This window comes from Siniperca chuatsi, linkage group LG16 (assembly GCF_020085105.1).
Source record: "Siniperca chuatsi isolate FFG_IHB_CAS linkage group LG16, ASM2008510v1, whole genome shotgun sequence".
NCBI classification, from domain to species: Eukaryota; Metazoa; Chordata; class Actinopteri; order Centrarchiformes; family Sinipercidae; genus Siniperca; species Siniperca chuatsi.
This window is the reverse complement of record NC_058057.1, coordinates 17,289,429-17,316,359: the sequence shown is the minus strand read 5'-3', so window position 1 is coordinate 17,316,359 and position 26,931 is coordinate 17,289,429. Positions and strand designations below refer to the sequence as shown.

General features: G+C 40.2%; 1 protein-coding gene across 1 annotated transcript in view; it reads left to right on the top strand.

Moving 5' to 3' along the window:
- Positions 1-13,946, top strand: part of foxo3b (forkhead box O3b) — a 49,034-nt gene extending 35,088 nt beyond the window's left edge. Inside the window, exons 3-4 of the mRNA XM_044168483.1 lie at positions 8,118-9,592; positions 10,631-13,946. Coding sequence (XP_044024418.1) covers positions 8,118-9,563 — 1,446 coding nt within the window. The 3' untranslated portion in view covers positions 9,564-9,592; positions 10,631-13,946. The remainder of the gene's footprint in view (positions 1-8,117; positions 9,593-10,630) is intronic.
- Positions 13,947-26,931: the final 12,985 nt, after the last annotated feature.

Genomic DNA, 26,931 nt, shown 5'->3' with positions numbered 1-26,931 from the left:
CTTTTATAACATTTATAGTCGTCATTTATCTGTCGTTCATTTGCTAGAACAAGTTAATCTTGTTTGCCTTCTCTAAAGACAAGCATTATTTTAACCACAGCCCATCGTCATTCCCTCGTCTTAAATGGTAACTAATGTTGCGCAAGTTGTCCGCTCAACCCAGCAGCGGCCACTGTTGACATTAGACTCCGATTAGTGCTGGTTTACATAATGGCTGATAAAGTGTGGTCATGTTTGGCCAAGACTCACACACACATACGTACTGTGTCAGTGGGTGGTTAAGTACACCAGAGGTGTGAGGCTCAGGTCACAGAGTTGGTCCAATCACAGCAGTGGAGTGGTAGCAGGGTCAAGGGGGTGGGGCTAACATATATGAGGCGAGAGCTTCAACCTCAAAGCACTTTGACCCTTGACACAGTGCTGTCTCCTGGCTCTATGACACTGTAACCTTCTGACCCAACGTTTTCCTGTAGCACAATAGCTGTGAGTGTGAATGTGTACGTGTGTGTGTGCTTTTCTCGGCATTTCCTTACAGCTGATTGCAGGGAAGGTTGTGTCTGGGTTGGACTGAACAGTAAAATGTTTCTCTCAGGCACACACACAGAGTACAGGAACCTGGCAAAGTGAAACTGACCCAGTTCATACATTTGAGTTCAAATATGTGCTGTAGCTGGGTGATGAAATACACTTGCAATACCATGCAGACCCTCCCTTTTCTGTACTGCCTGGCTACGCAAACCAATGTCACTCCACCAATCACCACTGCTGTAGCTAGGACAGCTACAACCAATTAGAAAGCACTCTTAGAATAATCTGGACCAATCAGAGAAACCTGCTTTCTGAGTAACCTCACAGGTCTGAGGTATTCATTTCTATACATTTATAACATCTGTGGTGAGAAATTCATCTAATGCCCTCACAGTAGACTTAAAATCTCCTTAAAATGTCTCCTTAAAATTTTCAATGTACACACACCATCTACGGTCAGATTTACATAAATGCAAATATATTCCCACCTACGCACCTTCAAAAATCTGAATAATGAGAGAGACGACAGAGAGATTCCTAGCGTGGTTGTTGACAGTGATTAATTGTTCCCACATGTTGCTGACGGACAAAAAGGCCTCTGTGTTCCTGAGCTCTGGCTGCAGCTGGTGCACACACACACACACACAGACACACACACACACACACACACACAGCTGGGGCCTGTCTCATAAAGCAAGTTCAGCTTCGTCAGGCTATCTTGGAGTTAGTTTGCTTCAAAAATGTAAGACTGGTAAACCTGGATAACCAGTCTCATGAACAGTTGCCTCTGATGACTCAACATTTTGTAGACCAGTTTTCCAAACCACTTAAGGTGGAGTTTATAATATCAGACCACTCATAGAAAACAGTAAGATTCAGAAAATGATCAAATTGACAAGTAAACAATAAATAACGGACGCTCCTACTATTAGCCTAGCAGTCTGCTTTAAAGTGGGTATGGGAGCACAACAGTATACAGTGAGTAAGTTAAGAATATTAGAGCAGGGAAAACACACCAGCTTTTTTTCTGCGGTAGAGTGGATTATTAGAGGAAAACTGCAGATTCTGAAAATGTGTAAATAAAAATTCTTAAACTAAACTGAATAAATTAAACTGAACCAGTCACTGAAAAATATTTGGGTAACAAATATAAAATAATACATTTTACTCATGATTAAAAAGTACAGCCAACTAGCTACCAGATATTAGTTGTAAATCCTTTTATATCACTACAGTAGGATAACCTGCCCCAAGCAGGTTTTCATGGTGATCTTCTTTGGTTAAATAAATGTGGCATTATGAAATAAAAGTCCCCTGAAATAAATAACAATCCTTTGAAAAACATCCTTTTGAAATAAAAACCCATTTATTTATGTATTGGACTATATTGACTAATTCATATATTTATATTTACATTTATTAATATATTTAATGCCTCATTTATATATTATTATTAGATATAATATGTAACTTTAAAATACATTAAAATGTCTTAAAAGGACTAGACCTACGTTGGAGTTGTGTACTTACATTATCCCAAATGTTTCCAACAATTTTTAAACCCAGAGAAATCATAATTTGAATCAATGTAACGGGACGTTTCATTTGGTCGCCTGTCAATGCCGTCATATCCCCTTTGTGCCTGCGTCAGAGTTGTGGCTGTCTGTCAGAAACTGTCATAAATTGACTCTTTATCCAGTGTTAAGCCACATTGCTATGAAATACTTTTTAGGTCTTGGTTGTTTTTAACAATGTATTTTAACCGGATGAAGGATTTTAGTCATTGGGTGTCTGGATTTTAAGTTAGCAGAGAAACAAGCTGAGCAAATGTTAGCGGCAGCTAAGGCTCACAGCATCCGCCGAACATTGCTGGAGAAACATTGATTTTAAACGTGAAACTGCTTTGTTCAGTGTTTTTACCAGTTTTAATCCCCAGGTCCGTTTATTTTGGAGAGGAGGAGACCTCTGCGGATAATTCGGTTCCCGGTAAAACCCTCCTGAGCGTCTGAATCTTAAGTTATCAGAGAAACAAACTGAGCAAATGTTAGCAGCAAGCTCGGCTCGCAGCGTCCGCTGAACATCGTTGGATAAACACTGATTTTTAACGTGAAACTGCTTTATTCTGTGTTTTACCGGTTTTATTCACCATTTGTTTTGGAGAGGAGGAGACCTCTGCAGATAATTCGGCTTCCGATAAAAAGCTCCTGAATGATGAACACTGAAGGAGTCCTAACTGGGAGAAGCTGACTGCAATGAAGGCAATGGTGGTGAAGACAACAACTCCCATGATCCCACGCTACTTCACAATGTCATCAAACTGTCTTTTGTTATTGTTTTGATATGAGAGACCCCTAGTGACAGAAAATTAAATACTGTACGTTGAAGGATTTATTTCATAGCCATATTTATTTATTTCATAGGCATATTTATTTATTTATTAATGTTTTTTTATTTATTTGATATTGAATAAAAAAGCATTCCATAGATGAGAAGATCAATACCGCTCTAATGTCTGTACACTAAATATGAAACCACAATTAGCAACAAGTTAGCTTAGCTTAGCAGAAAAACTGGTAACGGGGGAAACAAATAGCCTGGCTCTGTCTGAAGCTAACAAAATCGACCTACCAGCACCTCACTAACTAATACATTATATCTCAAATGTTTTATTTCGTACAAAGTGACTTCCTGGAGTCTTGTTGTTACCGTGAGGGTCCCAAGCAACCAGTTTTACCCTGTTTCCAGTGTTTATGCTAAGCTAAGCTAACTGGTTGCTGGCTGTAGCTTCATATTTAACCAAAAGATATGAAAGTGGTTTTAATCTTCTAATTGAACTCTTGGCAAGAAAGCAAATATTAATAGTCTTATAAGTATTTCCCAAAATGTCAAGCTATTCCTTCAAAGTAAAGACATTTGTTAGAGAAAAATGCCAGGGTTGAGTCGAAAGTTAGCTCACTAACCTACTTGTCTACCTTTGTTAGACAGATGTGTTTATTTAGATCTCTGAGCTAAACGCTCAAACGAGAGAGAATGAGGAGGAGGGTACAAAAAAGACAAATGGAGGGAAAAATTAGGTCGAGAGAGAACGAGAAATCCCCAAAAAATCCCTAAAATTAGCCAGTGTCAACAGCGTCATTATCCCTTGGAAGGTTGTTGCTCCAAGCTGTGTTAGTGTATGTGTGTTTTTTAGCTCTTGTGGCTGCATAGTAGGAGTTGTGAATCAGAGCTGCTGTCTCAGTGAGCTGTTTTTATTAATGGACTTTGGGAATACCCCAGAGGAGCTGTACAGTAGTAAGCATACAGTATCCCACTCACACAGCAATGTGCCATGTACACACACAAACCATACATTCTGCAAATAACAAAACATAAAATAGTCATGTTTATTCAATCACAGTTGAAGATCTGCCTTAAAGGACTTCACAACAGCCACATTTTGAAATATAAGCACAAGAAAGATTCCAAGAAAAAGCTGTAATGCCATATGTCAGTTATGAAGGGGAGATGCAGGAGGAGGAGATGGATTAATGATGGATTTTAAATTTAAGATACAGGACTTGGGATTTATATGGCACAAAGGAAGGAACTCCCCATAGTGCATTACAAAGATTTTCTTAATATTTTGCACACAAAGAGCCTTTGGAGACTCCAATGAGAGAGTTATCAAACTCAGGTGTAATTTAAGAGTAGTTTAATGAACTCCTGGGAAGTAAGTAAATAATAGGATGGTTGTGGCATTAAATACAGTACGAATCGTGGCAGCCAAAAATAGATGTTGTGGTCTGCAGGAGAAACTGAATGTCTACATGAAATGTGGAAAAAAGAAAATATCCAATCACAAATGGTTAAAAGGTCAGTCCACTAAAATCATACAATCAACAGCATATTTTCAGCATATCTTACAGAACCACAAATGTATGAGCCATGCAGATAGTTTTATTTGCCAAGATCTCCACAACTGCTCCATCCCAATAAAATGGAGGTGAAAGAAATTTTGTTTGTGGTGGTCAAAGCTTTGAAAAATGTCATTTGAAAAATCTTTCTAGAAAATATAACTTGGAAATCTTTGAATTACCCCAAATAACAGGGATAATCAGTGTGGGAGGATCTACTACACATACAGTACATCACACATAATTCTGATACATGGCAGGCACATTTTTCTTTCTTTCATCTTGCAATCATCATCTTCTCAACCTCTTTCTCACCACCACTCACATTATCACTCAGCACCCAGTTTCTTTCTTCTTTTTATCACTGTCCGTGCTTTGGTTGCAGATCTCTCGTTTCCTTTTATTGCTGCTCCATCACACCGAGTTAGAAATATCTCACCTGACATTTGAAGGATACGAGCAGTGGCACGGAAAAGAGAAACATTAACCAAGTGGCTTCGTTGGAGGAGGCTGTGGGGAGGTGCAGGGATAAAGGTGGTGTAGGATGAAGCGAGGGAGAAGGATTGATGATGTGTCATTTGCTGGCAGGTAAATGTTTACAGCAGCAAGAGAAGGAAACTCACATTCTATTCATTGTGCTCTCATTCATCAGTCCAAAAGTTCTCTTTTTCCTTTACAAAGTCTGTCTTCTGCCATTACTTACATCTCCCTGGCAGCTGGAAACATTTAGCTAGCGTGTGTGTGTGTGTGTGTGTGTGTGTGTGTGTGTGTGTGTGTGTGTGTGTGCATTTGTGTGTCTGTGTTTGTAAAATGTTCTGTAATAAAGGAGCATTACATCATGCCTCAAGAGATGCTGGCAGAGGATAAACATTGGTCTACTTGGTATCTCTTCTCATCGTACCTCATTGCACGGAATACACACACGCACCCACAGTTGGGAAACGTGCATTCACATACACACATGATTCATGATTAAATGCAACTTTTTATGGATTCACTAATGCACAGCAGTGGTCACAAAAAGCACACAGTCCTGCAAAAACAACTTTTGCATTTACAATTGCAAAACACTCAAGAGCATGCAAAAGCAAAACTGGGCATTTCCATATAACTACCACAAACACACACATGCTCAAATACACACACACACAAATAGGGTCATAGGTTCAGTTTGGCCCTAGAGATCAAACCTTCTCTGCCAACATAGCATTCAGATCGGTAACTTAAGCCTGCTCTTTCTCTTCTCTGATTGAACTGCCTTTGACCAGAAAAACAATCCTGACCAAATTGTCTGTAAACTGTTGCCCAGGACAGACGGGACTGCTTCATGGAAAACAATATTCCCACAAATGATTCCCACAAAAACTCGAAAATTTTGGCCCTCACTGTTTGGAACCCAGAAATGTGTTCTGTTTTAGGGAGTAAAAATATACATAGGAGGAAAACAGAGAGGGAAAAATGCATGCATGTTGTGGATGGTGGTTGGGTTGTTTATATGGGAGGATATAGCATAGCCCAAGTCCCTCGGGGCTCATGTGTTTGTGAAACAACAGAAACTGCGGAAGAGGAAGGGGGTATGGAAAGAGAAGGAGACTGAGGCAAAATAATGAATTTAACAAGGCCTTCAGTAGGTTGTGGGGCACAAAAAGAGGAGGAAAAAGAAGAAGAAGAAAGTGTAATAAATGCTCAAAACAAAAGTTAAGTCAAAAAGGTGATAACCATATATACAAATTATCTGGAATAGAATGATTTCCTTAAAATGCAGTTTTATAAAGGTTTATAGTTATGTTCCATTACTGTGAGTTGATTTTTGAATTGATTGATTCTGAATGTATGTGCACGTTTGTTTCAACATTTGTGTCTCATCATTATGCTGGCATATAAGAACCATGAAATGATGTTTTCTTAAGTAACCAGATGGCTAAAAGTGTGTCTCTCTGTGTGCATTTGTGTGAAATGGGGGTTGTCCAGATGCACATGTGCATGGGTGTAATTTACAGATCAAGTCAAGTTGGAATTTTGAGTCTTAAATATAAAGGCAAAGCCAGAGCTTACATCATACAATCCTTCATTTAACCTGCACTGATCAATTAGTGAGGATGAGCTGTGACTGAGTTGGAACGAATAGAAAACCATAATGACACACAACAATAAAACTTACAAGATCTACTCTTAGTGCTGTAGTTTCATGAAATAGTAATATAGTTTCCTGGCCTTTGTCTCTTGTGGTTTAAATCAAACCCAACTTTATGACATCAATCTAAAATCTCTGCTTTGTAATACCTTTTTGTTCTTGTTCTTACTATAACTATTCCCCCAGGATTAGCACTTCAATTATTAGTTGGATTAAAATGTGAAAAGAGTTATAGAAGTTAGCTCCACCTGTAAAAAATGTAAGCATATTCACATTAATAGTTTTGTTTGTATATGGAAAATTGGCTTTTTAGAAATCCATTTGCCCATCATAACTCAACAACCGTAAGAGTTTACAGCCATGCTAGCGGCTCTGTGAGGCTGTTCTTAGGCATAGCAGTGCTTTGAGCTAAATGCTAACTTCAGCATGCTAGCATGCTCACAATTACAATGTTAACATACTGATGTTTAGCAGATATTACTATGTTCACCATCTTAGTTTAGAATGTTAGTATGCTAACATTAGCTAATTTGCACTAAACACCAAGTACGAATGAGGCTGATGGGAGTGTCATTAGTTTTGCAGGTATTTGGTCATAAACCAAAGTATTGGATAATTTGATATTTTGGCCTGATGGTGGCACTAGAGAAAAGGTCTGGGAATCTTCAAAGTCAGTAGGTGTCATCGTCTGGGAAAAATTAATGTCTGCACAACATTTCAGGGAAATTCAATAGATGTTGAATTATCGCAGTCTGGACCAAAGTGTCGGCCAAATCGACTGACATTGCCATCTCTAGAGCCATGCCACTAGCAAGGCTAAAAATGTGTGTACAACCGCTACAACATCAGTGTACAATAAGAAAGAATGTCTGTCTGAATCAAAGCCAGCAGTGAGGCAACAAGTGATTCAACAGGGGCATTATATTGCAGTTTGGGCCTTTAATGTGTACATACATCTCTGTGTTGTGAATAAAACTCTTGATCATTAGCAGGGGCTGTCATGTGCAACAATTCCCCCACAATGAGCCTCTGGGGCTTGCACAAGGAAGGAGCTCAGAGTTGATCGATTTACACCAGCCAAGACTCAAACACACATGATCTGACACAGAATGCACTCCTTAAGCAACACTGGGGCTCTTTGTATGTGTTATTCATAATCGAGGAGATGCTTGATTATAAACCACTGTCTCTCTTTTCTCTTTTATACCCACAACACAAAAGCTACAGTGGGAACAATGCAGACATCAGCGCTAAGTGCTGCTGCACGTTAATGTGTTACTGCCTATATTTAGTGGAACAATTGAAACAATAGGATTTTTGCCTTGTTTGTGTGTCTAGTCAGCAAGAGCAACTGTTTACATAGCTGCAGAATCAGTAGAAGTGGGTGGTTTATGGATCAGTGTTGTTGGACTTAATGAGAGGTATTCATTGAATGTTGTATTGGTAAAAGGAAATAAAGAATACAACAAATCAATATTGATGACAGTCATTAGGGTAGTTGTTTCAAAAGGATTTTATACACATCACTCAACACAGTCTCTTCTTTCTCCTTTGTTTTACAGAACTCCATCCGGCACAATCTTTCCCTCCACAGCCGTTTTATCCGCGTCCAGAACGAGGGAACAGGGAAGAGTTCTTGGTGGATGATCAACCCAGAGGGAGGGAAGGGTGGAAAGGCTCCTCGCCGCCGTGCAGTCTCCATGGACAACAGCAACAAGTACACCAAATCCGCACGTGGCCGTGCTGCTAAGAAGAAGGCTGCCCTGCAGGCTGCAGCAGCTGCAGCTGGTGATGGCGGTGGAGACAGTCCTTCAGGTCTCTCTAAGTGGCCTGGAAGCCCTACGTCACGCAGCAGCGAGGAGCTGGATGCCTGGACAGACTTCCGCTCCCGCACTAATTCCAACGCCAGCACAGTGAGCGGTCGCCTCTCACCCATTCTGGCCAACCCTGAGCTAGACGAGGTGCCTGATGAAGAGCCTCCTCTCTCGCCTATGCTCTACTCCAGCCCTGGCAGAGCGCTGTCTCCCGGCAACCCCACGCCCAATGGGAAGTCTGCGCCGACTGAGCTGCCCCGCCTGGCAGACCTGGCAGGTACAATGAACCTGAATGACGGACTCACAGATGACCTGATGGATGAGTTGCTGGATAACATCAACCTGGTGCCAACCGTTACAGTACAGGCCGCTCCAAATGGTTCCTCAGGGTTCAATTTTGGGTCCAAACCCAACGGGCAAGGCTCACCTTCCTCCACCTCCTCTCCCTCCTCCAACTCTTCTTCTAACGGTGGAGTTAATGGCTTCAGTAACTCCATCTTTGGGCCCCACACGACGGGGTCCTCTCTGCGTCCGTCCCCCATGCAGACAATCCAGGAGAACAAGCAGACCTCCTTCTCCAGCATCAGCCTGTCTCGCTTTGGCAGTCAGACACTACAAGACCTGCTCAACTCTGACAGCCACAGCCACAGTGATGTCATGATGACCCAGTCTGACCCACTGATGTCACAGGCCAGTGCCGCCGCCGTCATTTCCCAGAACTCTCGCCGTGGCCTCATGCTTCGTAACGATCCCGTTATGACCTTTGGGACCACTGGAGGACTTCAGGGCAGCCAAGGGGAGATGTTGCAAAGTAACAACCACAATCAGACCTCCCTGAGGTCTTTAAACGGAGGCCTGAACCTAGCCAACGAGGCTAATGCTCTGGCTAATGCCAAGCAGCAGCTCCTGCTCTCACCGTTGGGAGGAAATGGTTCCTCTTCCATGCAGATCGACACCTCGATCTTCTTAAATGGAACAGTTAGCAGTGGAGGGATCTGCCAGGACCGTTTCCCCACAGATCTGGACCTGGACATGTTCAACAGCAGCCTGGAGTGTGATATGGACTCCATCATCAGGAATGAGCTGATGGACGCAGATGGCCTAGACTTTAACTTTGACTCTCTGGCCAACATGAATGGAGTCGGCAACTTTACGAACACCAAGCAGACCTCTCAAAGCTGGGTGCCTGGCTGAGAAGGTCAGGCCGTGAAGGAGCAGAGCAGGTGTGTATGTTTGAGTGTTGTGTGCATGGGTGTAAATCATGTGGCATTTGAGCAAAGGAGAGCATATTTAGGAATTAGTGATGCATTGAGCTAACCTTTTCTCCCCCAATACCGATTCTGACACCTAACCTCAGGGTACGGCCGAGTACAGATCCAATACTAGTGTTCTTTTTTCCAAAATTTTAAATCTGTAAAGGTCTCTGTGTAGAACTGATTAAGATATGTGTAAGCTAACATGAGAGTGTAACTACTGATCACTTCTTAACTATAATATAATTGTGTATATATATATATATATAACTATTTTATCTAAATTGTGTGGAAGATTTTTTGTGCTGTGGAATAACTGGTGTCGTAGATACAGATACAGACCTGGAAAAAAGCAGGAGTTGCTGTTATAACTATAATCAGAGTCGATGCTGCACTTCCTGTGAATCCATATGGAAAAGGTTCTCTTAATGTCATTAGATGCTTCTGCATCTCTTCACTAAAGCCCTTAGAATGTGCATTACTTTGTCGTTTTTCCCAAACCAAAACCGACCTGCTAAACAATGTAGCTTCTCCAGTTGCTAAGTTTGTCTTCAACATCAGTCCTCATTTCCTGCGACATTCTCATTCATCAAGATTTGTTAAACATATAATAGAATATATTACAGCCATGCAAGTTTCAAAACGATAAATAATGAGTTCTGTCTATGGAGTAAATCTTTGAAAACGTCAGCTAACCACAAAAGTTACTGTCAAAACTTCCCGTTTCACAGTTAAGGCCTACCACTGCCTTCACATTAAAGTGCATTTATTGTGAAGCACATGCAGGAAGGACCAGTGGTACTTTAAGTACATTAGCTTACTGCTGCAAATGAACAGAGCGGAACAATAAATCATCTTTACAGTGGATTTGTGACATTTGGCCAATACCCAATCTGATCAGATCGCCCCAAGTAGAAATGTCTGACTTTAGAACACAAAAGATTTTTTCTTGCTTTTAAGTACCATACGAATACTCAGACATAATCATGTCGTCCTTTATCTCTCCAGGTCTGAACTGTGTAGTGCAAGAGAAGATCAGACACACAACATCCTTTTTGCCAAACCTGCCATCAGCACAAATACAAACCCTGTGTTTACAGAAGACTTCCTCTCGAGAGCTTTACCTTCGCTCCCACACTGGTGAACCATGAACGATCCAACAGACTCTAGAGATGCTGCACATCAGCCCTTAAAGCCTCCTGTGAAACGACAACAACAACAGCAAAAAGAAAGCTATGTCAAACTCACAAATCTTAGAATTATGCAATTTTCCTTTGACACCCAGTTGGTTGTTATCAAAGAAACACTGCTTGATGGGGTTTCAGGTGGAATTCAAGGACTAAATATCAAGCAAAGATTGAAGTAGTACACGGTGCAGTTGTTCCCGTTGACGACAAAAAAAGACTAAAGTGTAAAGTGAAAAAATCAAGAAGTAATGTGGTGTAAATCTGATTCAGTGGTTTCCTGGGATGTGTTATGTTGAAAAAAAATTCCCTCTGTTCTCACTTTGTGATTTTAAATGTTCAGTGTTTGCTTTTTGGATTTTCTGTTTTATCATAATTGTTTCTGCATCATACATGTCTGTACAAAAAGATTGGTGTATTGATGAAATGAAAAGATGGAAATGGCGTATCTTACTCGCTGAGTGGCCACGAATACAGTACATGCAAACACACAAACAGACAAAAACCTACACTTTGACATTACGATTTCTCACACTGAGGGTGACCATATTACAATTAGCTGAATATTACAAAAATCTTTGTTATCTTTTGTGTATATCTAACTGTAAAAAAAAGAAAAGAGAAATTACTAGAGGAAGAAAATCTCTGTCATGGATATTTGTACAGTGCAGGGCAGTGGAAAGTTCAAGAAGGAGGGGAAAGATCTTGTCTGTCTTTTCGTAGATTTCTTAACTTCTGGTGAGTTCTGTTGAGGTTGTTAAAAACTGCATATGATGTAGCCAAAATGAATACCTGTGTCCTAGAGTTGTGAACATTTCCACACCATAACAGGTGCTATGTAAACAGTGTTGAATCCTGCCCTGACAGCAAGCCGTGCATTTTGTGTGTTCGTTTTGTTTCTGTTTTTACCCACGACCTGCAGAAGCCCAAAGCTGCAGCCACTTGTAGCACGGTGAGGTTGAACCTGTAGACGGCGGGGGGGAGCAGGGTTTTAGGCTCATTCCTCTAGAAGCCATTTGTTTCTCGAGTAAAACTATAAGCTATCTGTGTATATTGCCAAATTACTTGAAACAAACAGTAGGATATGCTGGCAGCCAAATCACAGCACACACACATGCACACACATATAGTACACCCACATAGATAGAAAAAATAATACCAGGGATCTGTGTTAAGCTCTGCTGTTATCTTGTCATGAGTTTGTGGGGCTTCTTATGCATATATAGAATCACTCAGGGGGGGAAAGGGAGGCTTCCCGTTAAAGTAACATCAAGTCACATTCTAATGGTATTTTAACATTTCTTGATAAAAACAGTAATGCTTTGTGTTTGTGAACTTGTAACCTGTGAATGTTTGGCCGTCAAGATGAAGAAGAGGAAGGAAGATAAACGTCAGGATTAAGACTTCATGTGGTCTATTATTTTTGGTTTCGCTGTCATAGCTTTTTTTCCCCACTTTGTCGGACTCGTGACACACATACACACATCCCCTCATGGACACGCCTGGTGCTCCTGCAGGTGACTTCCTGTATCTCCTGAGTACATGTTAATGTTTGTGTGTGTGTGTATGTGTTTATCTGTGGAGTTTATTTCTGTTGAATTAATCTCACAAGGATGCGTAATCCCTCACTATCCCTCATGGTGCATACAGCACAGCCGACTGTATGCATGTATGTATTTATGCATTATGAATTGTGTGAAATGCATATATACTCGCTGTATGTCCTTATATACTCATGTATAGTCAAGTACTTGACCCTTGGATTTTGTGATACCTCTGAAGGTAAAGTTGAAGAAATAATGAACAACGTTACACGCTGGGTAGGAGGGAACACTGTTACCAGTGATTTAATTATTGAACCAGATTTTGAAAATGGTGGAAAGCACCATTGTTGTAGCATCTGGAGATTCTGGTATCCCTTCTTTGTCTGGGGTAGTGTATGAAAGTGTAAGCCCCGCTGTGTATAATAGTGTACAGATGTGTGTGTATATCACTTTGAGGCCAAGGCAGAGGAGTGTGTGTGCATGGTTGGCTGAAATGACCTACTGTGCTATCTGAGGTTTAGTGCATGACCTAGCTGTACCCCCCCCCACCCGATCCTTCCAATGGTGCCGTCCTGCGACAGAAATTGTAATACAGAGAGGAACCCTGTGTCTTTAGCACTTAAACACACACTTTCTATTTTTAAAATCAGGGCTTACAGTGCAGCACTTGCACCATCCTCCCATATTATGGGTTTCATTATTACAAGTGTGTGTACATCGACTTAGACACAGGGAAAGCCTCTTTAACGGACGTTCCTCAGCTTCACACTTGTTTTATTCCACGTGGAGTTCAGTAGGTTCATGTCCCGGTGCTCTCGGTGAGCGTTTGGTAATAACTTTGACGTGGTTAAAGCGTCATCTGACAACAAGCTGGAATTTCCTACACCTTGTCACATCTAAAATTTCCAGAGCATTATCACATGTCTTTTGGCAGGGGGAATCCTGAGCCATCACCTGAACTGCTAATCATTTAAATGTATCTACACTGACTGTTCTAAATATTAAGAGCGCTTCACTCCGCCTGTGAAGAAGACTGACACGGTGAATCCAGGGAACCCTGTACTCCTTTCCATTTAAAGAGAGGTTATTGATCCTTTGAGATTTGATCCTTGCAAATCTCAATCGCAGGAAGGTGTTCCTTACTAAAATGTTTTGGCTATTCGGGGAGATAGTTTACACTTAGTCATAGTGGAGCAGGCCTTCCACACAACCACTCAGTGCTACTGCTTCATTCAGGCAAAGATTATGTCTTCTTGTGCCCAACACACACACCTGCAGCACAACACATGCAAAGCTAAGAAAAGCAAAAAAAAAAAAAAAAATAGAAGAGACATACCACTAGATACCTTAATCACCTCTTGGACGTTTCCTTTTCATTATCTTCTCTCAAACCTTTTCCATCCTTGTTTCGAGGCCCAGGCCAGCTCCCCTCCATATGGCCTCTGACCTTTGCCCTTTGAACTTTGCCCTTTATTAATCTTGCTTCTTCTCGACTTGATGTTAGTGGGTATTTTTCCTGTGTATTCCAATTTGAATTGTAATCTAGTTTGTATAAGAAATGGTGCGCATGTAAATAAAGCTTGATGAGGCTCCACACCCTTTCCGTGTCCTAGTCTTAACTCATTTTATTACTGTAAAAATATGAAAATTTAATTAATTTCACGAGTGCTGTGGAAGCACAGGGCCGCTGTTAACAGCTCATATTGCCATGAGAGGAATTTTCAGCCCAGCAAGGAAAATGTTACAGCTCTCGCCCGCCTTAAATGTGATGTTAATTCACAAGTTAACTTGCCAACTATTTTCCAAAACAGTGTGTGTCTGAGTGCTTGTGCATGAAAAAATTTAACCTCACACTCCCTCCAGAAGATAAATCTCTTTCTCATGTCAGTCTGGAGGGAACAGCAAAACAACTCCATGTTCTTCTCAAGTTCCTGGAAGTCCTCTTGCACAATGTTTGTTATGTGTAAGGCTGCATCAAATAAGAGTAGACATACAGCAACCCTCTGATACCACTGGGCGGGGTACTTTTCCTTGATTGTTGTGAAACATAAAGGGAAAGGGAGAGGTGGAACAGTCAGAGATGGTGGTCACTTGCTATTACGCTTCTTATTCCCCTTCTTGCCTCCCCCCTGTTTTGAACCAATAGCCAATAGACCACTTTCCCCCTCTGACAGAGGTCAAACCTGTTATCATAAAAAGATTATTCCAGATCATCCTGTAAATTTAAGTGTGCGTGTGTTTCTGTGCGTGGATAAGTTTGCCTTAAGGGTTAGTTGACAGGAGACTTGTCCATAAACCTGAAAGATTCTCTGTGAAGCTTTCAAGGAATCTTCAGACTACAGCATTTATGGGAACTTTAATATCTTTTTTATCTTCTTACAGAAAATGTATTGATCTCAACAGTGTTGAAAATGAAAGCTGGGCTTCTCATTCAATTAATTCCAATCAATTACTTAAGTGATGATCATCATGTGAGGACTTAAACGCACCCCAAAGCTGTCACTATATCACAAAAGCAAGTATGAAACATTAGGTCAGTATTTCTCCACCAGAATTATATTCCTGACAGTATAGATAAATCTTTGAAATTTACAATTTAGATCATCATGTAGGAAGATAAAATGTGTTAAATAAAGATATAGCATGAAAAACATTAAAATTTACAGGGTTTTTTGTGCATTCAAAGTCTGGACATTTCTGGGGTTGCACGGGAAGAACTTGGTTAGGCAATTTGGAATCATGACTTCAATGTTTCTAAAATCCTGGCAAAAGCACTGCTAATCAAGACTTGCTTGCTAATCATTATTACTCACTACTGTTTACAAAGTTATTTTATGTGACCACATTAAGTTTACACAACATTATAAACATTAACACCAAAGTAGCAAAAATACATTTGCTTATTAAAAAGATCAGTTTAATTAGAGCCTCTGCCACCACCCACATTTATAGTATGCTCCATATTATGAACATACAATTACAGACCTGCTTCAAAGTGTATATTTACAGCACTCCAGAGATGCCTGACTTTTTACCATGTTGCCTTCGGTCTTTGTCACTGTAAAAATCAGTCTGAATGATTTGTGAAACCCAAGCTGCGTTGTCATATACAGCATGGTACATTCATAACCACACTGTTTGTCACTATTGCCAAACCCATGACATGCATCAGGTACTTTAGGTCTACCAATGTGGCCCTTTCATTTGTACTCAAATATACAAAAGAACCTCAAACAAACAGAAAGTCCTTTCTGTTTGCTTGGTATCTTCAAGCCCTCTTTCATGACGAGGAGACATTTTAGAAGGGATAAAAGAAATGGAGAAAATCCACTGTGCTCTTCCAAACAGCCATTGCCAAGCTCAGGGTTGACTGCAAACTCCAAAATACTCAGACATGCTTTATGACTGAGAGAGCAGGCTCACCACAACTACAAATACCAAACCCACATTTCAATAGCAGTTCCCAGCTGGTCACCTGACTGACTGCATGTCTGGCCTGTCTGCAGTCACACCAGTCTGCACGAGGTCACTGAGGTTATTGGTTAGCTGGAAACTCTTCTAAACTGGTCTGGGTTTTTTTGTGTGTGTTTTCTCAACTTATTTTAGAGCAGCTACAGCCAGATTTAGGATCCAGTGATTCTGAGACAAATTATGAGTAGGGCATTATTTTTAGCTTTAAATGGACAGAAAACTAAATGTAGCTTTCAAATTTTCACTTTGAATTTTCATTTTGCACAGTTAGAGCATTCCAATGCTATATGCTCATGTCATTTTATACAGAGCAAAATAAGCACTAATCTGTTATCTGTTTCTTGTTTCTGCTTGCTGGTTTCATGTCATGTTATAACTAATTGTCTGTGTCTATTTGTTTGCCCGCCGTCTTCACCCACATTTTGGTGTTTTATTCACCTCTGCCTTGTTCCATGTCAGTGGGCTCATATTTTGTAAATGTCATCTGTTTTAATACAGGAAGCAATTAACCTATGTACTCAAAGCTCACTGTGTCACCAGAAATCACCTCATGATTGATTCAACTGAGCAGTGTTCATCATGTGAACAAGTGACTGAGCGTATGTGTATGTATTTGTGGTTTACATCATATATCACCAATTTCCTCATATCAGGAACTAATACCAATTTTCACATGACAACAACATGTTGGGTGTTTTCATGTGGGCTTGCATTTACCTGTGAGTCTGCAGATTGGGATGAGAGTTTCTTGATAGTCTCTCAGGTGGTGCTTTTAAAGATTATTTTATGGGCTTTTTGCCTGTATTTGACAGCGACAGCTGAAGAGAGACAGGAATTGTGGGTGAGAGAAGGGGGGATGACATGCTGCAAAGAACTCAGCCTTGTACATGGGGTGTGCGCTCTACCAGGTGAGCTACTGGGGCGTCACACAGGTGTGGTTTTAAAGCAAAATGTGGTTAAAATACTCTCAGTGTCAGATTGGGATGTATATCTACCTAAAAGGGAGTGGTGTGGCCCTTTAAGTCCACCTTTAAAATTAAATAAGTTGATTTAAGAGTTGTCATTTGTGTAAGTCAACTTACAACACCGTGTACAGCTGCTTCAATCTCATCCACGCTTGTTGCCATTTTTCTGTCACTATTTTTCATAAATTTAGCCATTTAAGAAGATGACATCCCCATTATTAATCCTGCCTGCTAAACTCTGATTGGTTAGTTTTTCTCTAACCTGGGGAAACGGCCATCAATGGGCACAACACCAGGCCTTTTTGACTCGCTGAACAAATCTGAGATGTAGGCAGTGAGTCAGAGGTCTGGAATCAGGCCACAGTGTTCTTAGCTATGGTTCACCAAGTAAGTTATTGTATAATGTTAAAGCCAGGTTTGTGAGTCATAGTTTCAACCAATGTGACAGCTACAAGACGAAGAAGAAGACATGCTATCACCTGACAGGCGAAGAAGTCGCAGTATACAGTATACATACTATACAAATAGCACGTATCTTACTTCAGATATCAATATTGCCGTAATTGTTTGCCGATAAGTAACAATTGCAGTACAGAAATGCCAAAAAGGTAATTTTGGTTACAATTCTTTAATAACCAAATTTAAGGGATCCTCACCAAAAATGTGTGAGTATCGGCTGATATCTTGTTATTGGATTTAAACTCTCAAATATTGTACTATACCGCCACATTAATCATCATGATATTATTTCCACCTCTAATAGTCTCTCAAACTTCATTGACATATGACTAAATTCTGTTTTCTAATCCCAGTCCGCTCACTGATGGACAGTTTCTTGCCCCACCTTTGAGTTTAGCCATTTACAATAGGCCAACCTGGCTGACTGACCAACCTGGCAGTTTGATGTGGTCAGACAGCGCATCCAACATACTTAGTTTGAACCATCACAAAAGGCTTAAGCATTTATAAAGTGACAGACTACTGCCTGGCCAGACTGGAGAGTGAGGAGTCACTGTGGCTTCTGGCCTCCAGCACTATTAGTCATAATGACAGGTTGGGCGACAAGTTGGCCCTGACATAAAGATAAAACAGTTTAATACAGAGTAATGTGTAAAGTGACATGCAGGATGTGTGTGTCTGCACTCATTCCATGGCCTTCACGCCCTTCAGTACTCTTGTATTTAGTATGTAGTTCCACTATCTATCTATCTATCTATCTATCTATCTATCTATCTATCTATCTATCTATTGCTTGTTAATCCCATCTTTTCTCTCCACATACATAAATGGAGACAATGCCATGCACAAATGCACTGACTGGCTAATGAGAAGTGAGTCATCAATATGTGGTGTGGGGTTCAAAGTGTAAACAAGATGGAGATGTGATGGATCTGTTGAGATATGGCCATTAGTGGGCTTCTCATCGCCCCAGCACTGACACTGCCCTGTTGATGGATGTGGTAGACTTCACTTAATCTCGATAGCTCGCCTCTCGCTTGATCTCCATACTTTATCTGAGCTCCTGCTCCGCACACATACACACAAACATGCACAAACACACATGCTAATTGCTGGCCACACGAGGACAAATCCAAGACAAGGGGGGAGACCTGAAAACTGAGCAGTCGTAAATGATACTTGCGTGGGTGTTTGTGTGTGTGTGTGTGTGTGTGTGTGTGTGTGTGTGTGTGTGTGTGTGTGTGTGTGCGCGCTAAGTGCTGCAGTGGAATGATGTCATCTTTGTAATGGCACACCGGCACAGAGCGGTTGAGCATTGTCCCGCAGCACCTCCATTCACAGGCTGTGATCAGCGTCATCAAGGCAGATTATAGCTCAGAATCACAGCCTGTGGTGGGACAACAGATCACACTGCACAGACCTTTTGTAATTACATATTCACACACACAATGAACATGTACCAACAGACAAAAAAACAATCATCATCGTCGTGGATTCACACATACTGCTTGCTGTACTGTGAGAAGAATTTGTGCCTACATAATCACAAGCCTTTTAATTCCTTCTCTTCTGATTTACAGTGTGTGGATCCATATGGGCACATCACAAGTACGAACATGTGACAATGTGATGCACAGTATCGGTGTGAAAAGTGATAGGCAGAGGTGAGGTGCAATGAAATGACAGAAATAGAGACAGGAGGGGAAGTGAGAAGAAATGGTTGCATTAGTAGAAAGAGAGAAAGAGTCAGATGTGGCAGGGTGTTGAAACTTGCATGTTTCAAAATGATAATACCTGCAGTATTAGAAGTGCTGTAGTCAAATATATGAAGTAGTGCAAAGGAACATCTGAGCCTTGTCTCTTATGTCTGCCCTGTGTCATCAAAACCCTTCAGTTGCTCCAAAGAACAAAAAACAAAACCCATACAATACAACATCAGAAAGAACAGGTAGCTCTTATGAGGACAGAAGCATCATTTTGGTATGTGCGACGATTCTCTTACATTTGCATTTATCTGATGATTTGAGGACAATTCATTGCTTTTCTAGCTTTTATTTGTTTTAATTGTTTGTCTGGTTTGTATAAGCGTCTCTATGTTAATTATATGTTCTTGTGGGTTTGTGTTCTGTTGTTGTGGTTTTAAGTTATAGAACATCAAAAATATTCAAGTGAACTAACTTTCTGAACATTACATAACAGAGCTTCAATAAAAAATATTTTTAACACAACAACCACATGTCTGACTTGAACAAAGACAGAGGTTGCGATGTTGGTAGCTGAACCATCTTCGTGACAACTGAGCAAACTCCATCCGCTGATGGAAGATGTGGCTAAAAGCTCTTAAAAAAGCTTGTAAGTGGACTTTGAGCCGTTGTTTTTTTGGATCAAACCACTATTTCCAAGATAAAGTATGAACTTTTATGCTCAAAATCTTAAAGACTTTTGCATTTGTCTTTCAAAAACCTCAGCTCTAGTGGGAGGAGAGTTAAAGCAAATACATTCATTTAAAAACATATTGTACTCTACAGCATCACATTTCAGAAAAGAAATGATGAGATACTAAAAAAACTAACCCCAGGAGAAAATGAGGTAATTCGAATTTATCTTTATTTTGGTCTTTGAGATAAAAGAAATAAATTATCATTTAAAACTGAAAACAGTAATGCACCCTTGTGTTTAAGCAGCCATAAAATAATTTGTCAAAAGATCAAATATCAAACATCATCTGTTCTCCTATTTTAACTGTTCCATGGTAAACAGAGAATTAACATACATACAAAATCAAGAGGGATAAGGATTAACGACAGTAATATACTGCAGCATTACTAGCAGCTACTGAACAGGGTCATTCCTTTGTTGATACGCTCCAAGTAGAACTTGAAACTGGCTGATGACAATTATTTAAAATGATTATTCCTGAAACAGCCACAAGTTGCAAATTGAATACTAGTAGAGTGCTTTGAGATTATTAACGTAAGAGTTTTTTCTCTCTGCAGCAGGTGAATGTCTCAGAATGACTGAAATGTCTTTCCAAAGTGAGTTTTACTTTCTTAAATTAGTTTCATGAAGAAAGCAATATTTTAGGTGTAGGTGTTTTTTCATGTCTTATTATAGAATGTAACATCAAATACAGAAAAAAAAATTCAAGCCTGTATAAGTGGATGATTACTCTATTGCAATAAAATACACTCCTCTCCTCATATCTTTCCTTTATCTGGTTTTGTTGAATCACTCGCTGATCTTTCTGTAGTCTTCCACTCTCTCCTACATGAAAGACCCTGACATATGAAGGTGAAGGGGGAAAGAATCACACATGGATTCTCTTTCACTCCGCACATATGTTTTGAGGAAAAATGTGAAGAGAAAAGAAGTGTGAACAAAACTTGGAGGATGTGGATGAGGAAAAGAGGATTAGATGTTTAGGAAAAAAGAAAAACAGTAGCGGCTGATGGATGTTGCCGCTCTTTCTTGTTATCCACCTTGGTGAAGCATCGCCATGGATTCGAAATGATTTTGTTCTTTCCATCTCAATCGATGGGTGCTTGACCATTGATGGGATTGAACTGGATAACCTCACGCATCAGCAGTGCAGGAGTGAACTGTCAGAAGAGGGGAAATCATTGTTTTGATTGATGCTTTTCATTTGTCACACTGATTTGTTTTGGACTTGTGAGAGGTTTGAGCAGTGTAATCTGAGTTATACATGATAAACCTATTTTGTTTAATTGCATCTGTTGATTTATTCAATAATATAACCAAATGCAAAATGAAAGCATGACTATGACACAACAGAATCTAGTTAAAATCTCTTTTCCCTCACAGCCATTTCCTCAGCTTTTGCTCCCCCTCCTGCTCTTTTTTCTCACCTTCCCTTCATTCATTCTCACACCTCTTTCCTATATAATTCTCAGTATGTTTTATCTCTTATTTCAGCCACTGTCAGCCCCACTTTTCCTCAATAACAGCCCCACACAGAGAAAGAGAGAGAATGATGCTGGGCAGGATGCAGGGAGGGAGATGAGGTGGAATAATCATGCAGGAAACAAAAAAGCTGCCTGTCCAACCATCATCTCATCCTCCTTTACATCAAACCAGTAGATATAGAGTTCATTGCTCCCTCACACACGAACACGCCTAGGCCGTGTTATTTCCCCATGTGAGGGGGCATCATGATCAGCTTGCTCTCATTCCTGTTGCTATATAAGCCCACTAACCCCCCATCATGTTCCCATCCCCCACCACCCTCTGGGTTGAGAGCATTACCTCCCACTGTAGCATGTGGCTGCATGTGACTGCAATACACTTTTTATGGTGGAGGATTCTTCATGAAAAGTCCCTTCATGGAACAGCTGAATTAAAGTGTGAAGAGATGAAGACAGAGTGAGAAGTGTCTGTGTGTAATACAGTATTGGTGTGTGAACATGTCTTGCATCATCCACCACTGACCTACATGGAAATGTGTTATGTTGCAGAGTACGTGTTCATTACTCATGATTAATAACTAACCCTGTGGCAGACATTTAACACATTTCCTCTTCCTCATTGGTTAGCCTCCATCGACTGCAATGCCAGTGCTGTTGTCCTCCTTATGAACGTCCTCATGAGCTTCATGACTTTCTGCAACTTAGACAGAGAGAAGAATATATACAGTATATTTAGACATAGACAGAGGCAGAGCTGTGTTGATAAGTGTTAAACTTCGTCAGGTGCTGGGCACAGATTCATATAGTAGACACATGACACAAGGAGTGGTTGTTATCTTGATGTTTTGGCAATGCTGTCCTCAAAGCCCCTATGTGTAAAATTGTTACGGGATTATGCCATCTTTCAAATAATTTCAACCTACACATAAAGCTAGATTACCAATCGAGCTAAGCGGCCAACTGCCTTGGGGCCCACAGACCACCAGTGAAATAGGATAGCAACTGTTTCTTACATTATCATGTAATCTTCCGGCTTGTAGAAGGTCCTTGTGTTGAAATCTTAATTATTTTGAAATTACCACAAAGTAATTGGCAAACAGAAAACCTAGAACCAGGTAGTTAGGAGCACTGGCTGGTCTCTGGGTCAAAATATAATGAATCTGCCCTCTATGTACTGCGTGCACTGTACATGATGGGAACTTGGCCACAACAGGTGCCCAACAACAAATTCACCAGGTTAATTCGGCTATGCACAAATATAAAGGCGTTAACTTGTGTGTGTGTGTGGGGACAATAAAGCATGTTAAACTGAACTAAAGAAAATTAGAGAATACAATTTTACAATTTCACTCTGTATTTAAGATCAACCTCAAAGGTTGTTATGACAATTTACTTTGAAAAATAGTTATATAAATCTCCTAATTTACCAAATGGTAGATATTTTTTACAATAATACTCTAAATATCAGTTCAAATAAGTCTTAGTAATAAACTATTTTAAATTGCAGTGGCAGGCATGTTACTGTATTCAGTATTCATGTTTTGCTGTTATTGTTGATTTATTTTGAAAATTGATGTACTGGTATTCCATTATAATGATCCATAGATGGGTGCATTGGTGCACAGTCAGTGTGGACCGTCACCCACCCCCATCCTACACACACACACACACACACACACACACACACACACACACACACACACACACACACACACACCCAGAATGTCAAGGTCACTGTGTTCCACACATCCATCTTCTCTGCACTGGCCTAAATGGAGGGTAGGACACACACAAAGACACAAAGAGAAAGTCAAAAGTATTGCTTTGGGCATCTGTGTGTGTGTGTTGGAGTGAATTATGGCCTGCGCTCACCATTAAAACCACCAGGGAAAGCACATACATAGCTTCATTACTCCCTTTCTCCATCTTTCCTTCCCTCCCTTCGTCCGCCCCGTTTTCTCCACGCGTTAAGCAATAGTGGTGATGGTGTGTTGGCTGGAGGAGGAGGAATCTACCATAAAGAATGAGCCAATAGAGAGCTGATGTCAGCATCCAATCAGACATAAATTTAACACTGAAGATTCTTATTTATCATTAATATATTTGGTCCAAGAAGCAATACTCCTACATGAGTAGGAACCTGCACCAACATGGCTAGTGCTAACACACCACTTTACAGACCAGACATTGCCTGGCTCTAATCAGTCTGGTCAAATGTGGGAAAATGATCTCTGATTACTTTGATTTGCATCTTTAGTCTCTTTTAATTTCTATCTCAAATCCCTATGTGTCTTTGTCCTCATCATATGTGTGACAGCATGCACATGTGTTTGTGTGTTTATGCTTGTGTGAGAGTGAATTATTTCCCCACCCTTCTCTTAAAGGCCTCTTTCTCATCTGTGTTACATATGTGTTTATGAGTGTGTGTTCTGGCTTTGACATGTACATCTGCGTGTTTATATGTTTGTGTGTGCATGTGTGTATGAGTCCATTTACAGTAAAACATGTGGCTTTGCCCTGTGACTTTGTTTATTAAGACAAATATGCAAACCTGTCAATGCACACATAATCATCAGTACCACCTTAGTGCTTTGTTGTTTGTATTTGTACTTATGAATAAATGCTGCTGAAGTTGTTTTTCATCATGAGATCTTAACAGATTGTTAACTGATTAAATGTTTGATTCTAAGATTGTGTTTCTGTTTGTTTGTGCGTGCAAGATCCAAGCGAATCCAGACACAGAAATCACCATTACTCACTGGGAGATTATGACAGGATTTAGGAAAGAGAGAAATACAGCAGGAAGACACAGAGGGTTTCATTGTAATGCTAGAAGAAGGCCAGCTATGACAGTGTGGTCATTCACTGGCAGATATCACCCAAGAGGGATGAATGATCCTCACATTGGAACAAAGGACATCAGGTCTGGGGGAGGGGTGACGGCAGGACAAGAAGACCTCACCGATGATGGTGATATAGAGTGCGTGGCAGTTAATATAGTGCAGGTTACTACAGAGCTCCATAAAATGCTCTGCAGAATGTCCTGCTATAGACACACAGGAGGTCATCCTGGTGCATGTGGGTTCAGTCTCGTTTTGTGTCTGTTAGATATGTAATGTGCTTACCATTTTAGAATTTGTTGACAGTGTTTACTGCATGTTTAGTTTTGGGTAACAAAAATGTGGTTTGGACTCAACACATGTGGTTTAGATGGGAATGCTCAGTATGAGCAACTGTGTCCTGAATTTTTTTTTCCTGTTTTGTGTTCCACTTGGCTCGGCCTATATGTGTGTATCTGCAAATACAGCAGGGGCCAAAAAGGATGTTTCCCATGTGATAAGCAGAGAAAAGATGGGACACACTCCTGTGGCAGTACAGACAACTCTATATTGGCATTTGTTGCCCTAAGGCTTGTATGCACCTATGTACCTAATATTTTTCCACTACATTCCACAGCAACAGCGACCAAGCATGCACGGTGCACCTCACAGGCCAATTTCTAGAACATTGTGTAACCATAACAGTTGCTTTTCTTGTTCATCTACTGTAAGTGTATGTTGCTCCTAAAATGCATAGTTTCCGAATTGCAGTACTTTTTTGTTGTTTTTTCTTTAAAAAGAAGCAAGAGTGTTTTGGAAAGATGTCTAAAGGACAAACAAATGGCAAGTGTATGAAGATCGATAGTAATGCAGGTGAATCAAAGGCAACTGGGTAGCAAATCCAGTTCTTGCTTAAGTCTTTCAAGAGAAAAACTACAGCTTCAAACTAAATTAGCAAATCCAGTTTTGTTTGACCCTTGTGTTTTGTTGAAATTGCTTTACTTCCTCATAGTTTAGGGTCCCATAGACCCCACTGCTGTATGTATAAAAATAATACTAACTGCAAAATCAACCAATGTTTTCCTTTAAATGTATTTATCTAAATCTCTATATACTCTAAATCTCATTTTGTCCTTATTAAAACTAATTATGTAATTAAGTGATGAAGTTCGAAATTTGTGTTGTACCACGCACATTTTTTTGCCCTTGTAGCGCCCCCTAGCGGTCAATTGTAATTCAGGTTCTGATTTGGTCATATCCTGTAAGCTTTGTAATGATTGGCCCAACTTTGTTGACTTTGGTCTATTTATGTGCTGAGTCACGCCCCTTTTGATGTTCATTGGTCAATATCTTAAAAACTAAATAAGATATCAACAAGCTTTATACAAATTTTGATGAGCTTCGTCCAATGATGATCCACCGAAAATTTGGTAGCAATTGGACCTACGTTTAGGAGGAGATGTCAAAAATGTGTTTTTCAAAAAATTCAAAATGGCTGAAAATCTAGACTTTAGTGGTCCAAGAGGCTTTTTTGTAGAGCACATTGAGCTGGACTTGTGATAGAAATTGCAAGTCATTTCGACGTCTTTATTTAAGATTTCAGGGGTAGCGTATTTCAATAGACCAATATCAAATAATGCTCCCACTACAGAATAATTTTATATTACACCACTACTCACTCCATGTATACTGTAAGAATATGGGGAGCATGTTGAAATACTATATTTTAATATTTCTATTCAAGATTATGGGTCATGCACATGCACAGAACCACTAAGCAGCACATCTCAATAGGTAGCACATATCGACAGAACACCGGTTATGAAAGTGGCTTGTAAAAAAATTGAGTGGATGGTAGATTTTGTAATCCACCAGCCACAGTGGCAGGTGGACAAAAAGTTAATTTCCAACACTGGTCATGAAGAATCAAGGTGATAAAGAGGGCTTGGGTTCTCCAGGACCCAAAACAGAACATTAGGGAAAGAAAAAATACGTTTTTAGCAGTTTTAAAGTTAATCTCAGTTTCACATACTCAAACTCAAATGGGCATTTCTTACATTATTAAGAAGTTAATGCTTGACAAACATGAAAACAGCAGATCAGAAAAAAAAATTCCTACAGTACAATGAATGGCCATGGGATTATGAAAGCTAACACACCATTTCTTATTTTCTTTGCTCCTAATAAAAGCGTGTGATTGCACCATTGGTTGTGCAACATAAATGAGCAATAGACATTCAAGAAAAAGCAAAGGGTTAGTTATTGTCATACATATGCAAAAAGACACACAAATGCACTTAGAAAAGTGTGACCCTGATAAACACACCAAAGCCTGAAAAAGAACAGACTGTGTAAAAGAGCGAGGCAGGCACCGATGGCCTTCACCACTCCCCGTGTGCACTTGTTGAGAAAAGCCTATTGTGAGAGCGCTGAGCACAGACCTTGATGCTCACTTTATAAACTCAATCTTTTTTTTTGTTCAGGCCTAACAACATGAGGAAGGAGCAAATGTCTGGCGCGGCACCGAACACACTGCATTAGCATTTCAGCATCTGTAAATGCTTCACAAATAGATAAATACTGAAAAAAATTAGGCCTGTAGAGTGCAGATATGTGTGTTTGAGGATGTTTATGTGTGGTCAGATGGCCTTGGTGAAAAGTGCTGCGAGGACCGATGCAGGGGAGGAACACAGTGAAACACACAAACAGGTCAGCACCCACACCGGCATATCTATTCATAGAAACAGTCATAAGCTCCATCAAGATAGGGCTGAGTTGCCTGCATTTTGATTAGCATACAAAATGAGACGGATATGCCTCACTGGGATCTGTCAGGGTGATGGCAATCTCGGGGGGAAACAAAAAACAGTTCCTCTCTGGACCTATATAAAATTTTACACCTCACTAAGATGGTTTTAATGCATATCTTAAAGAAATAGTTCAA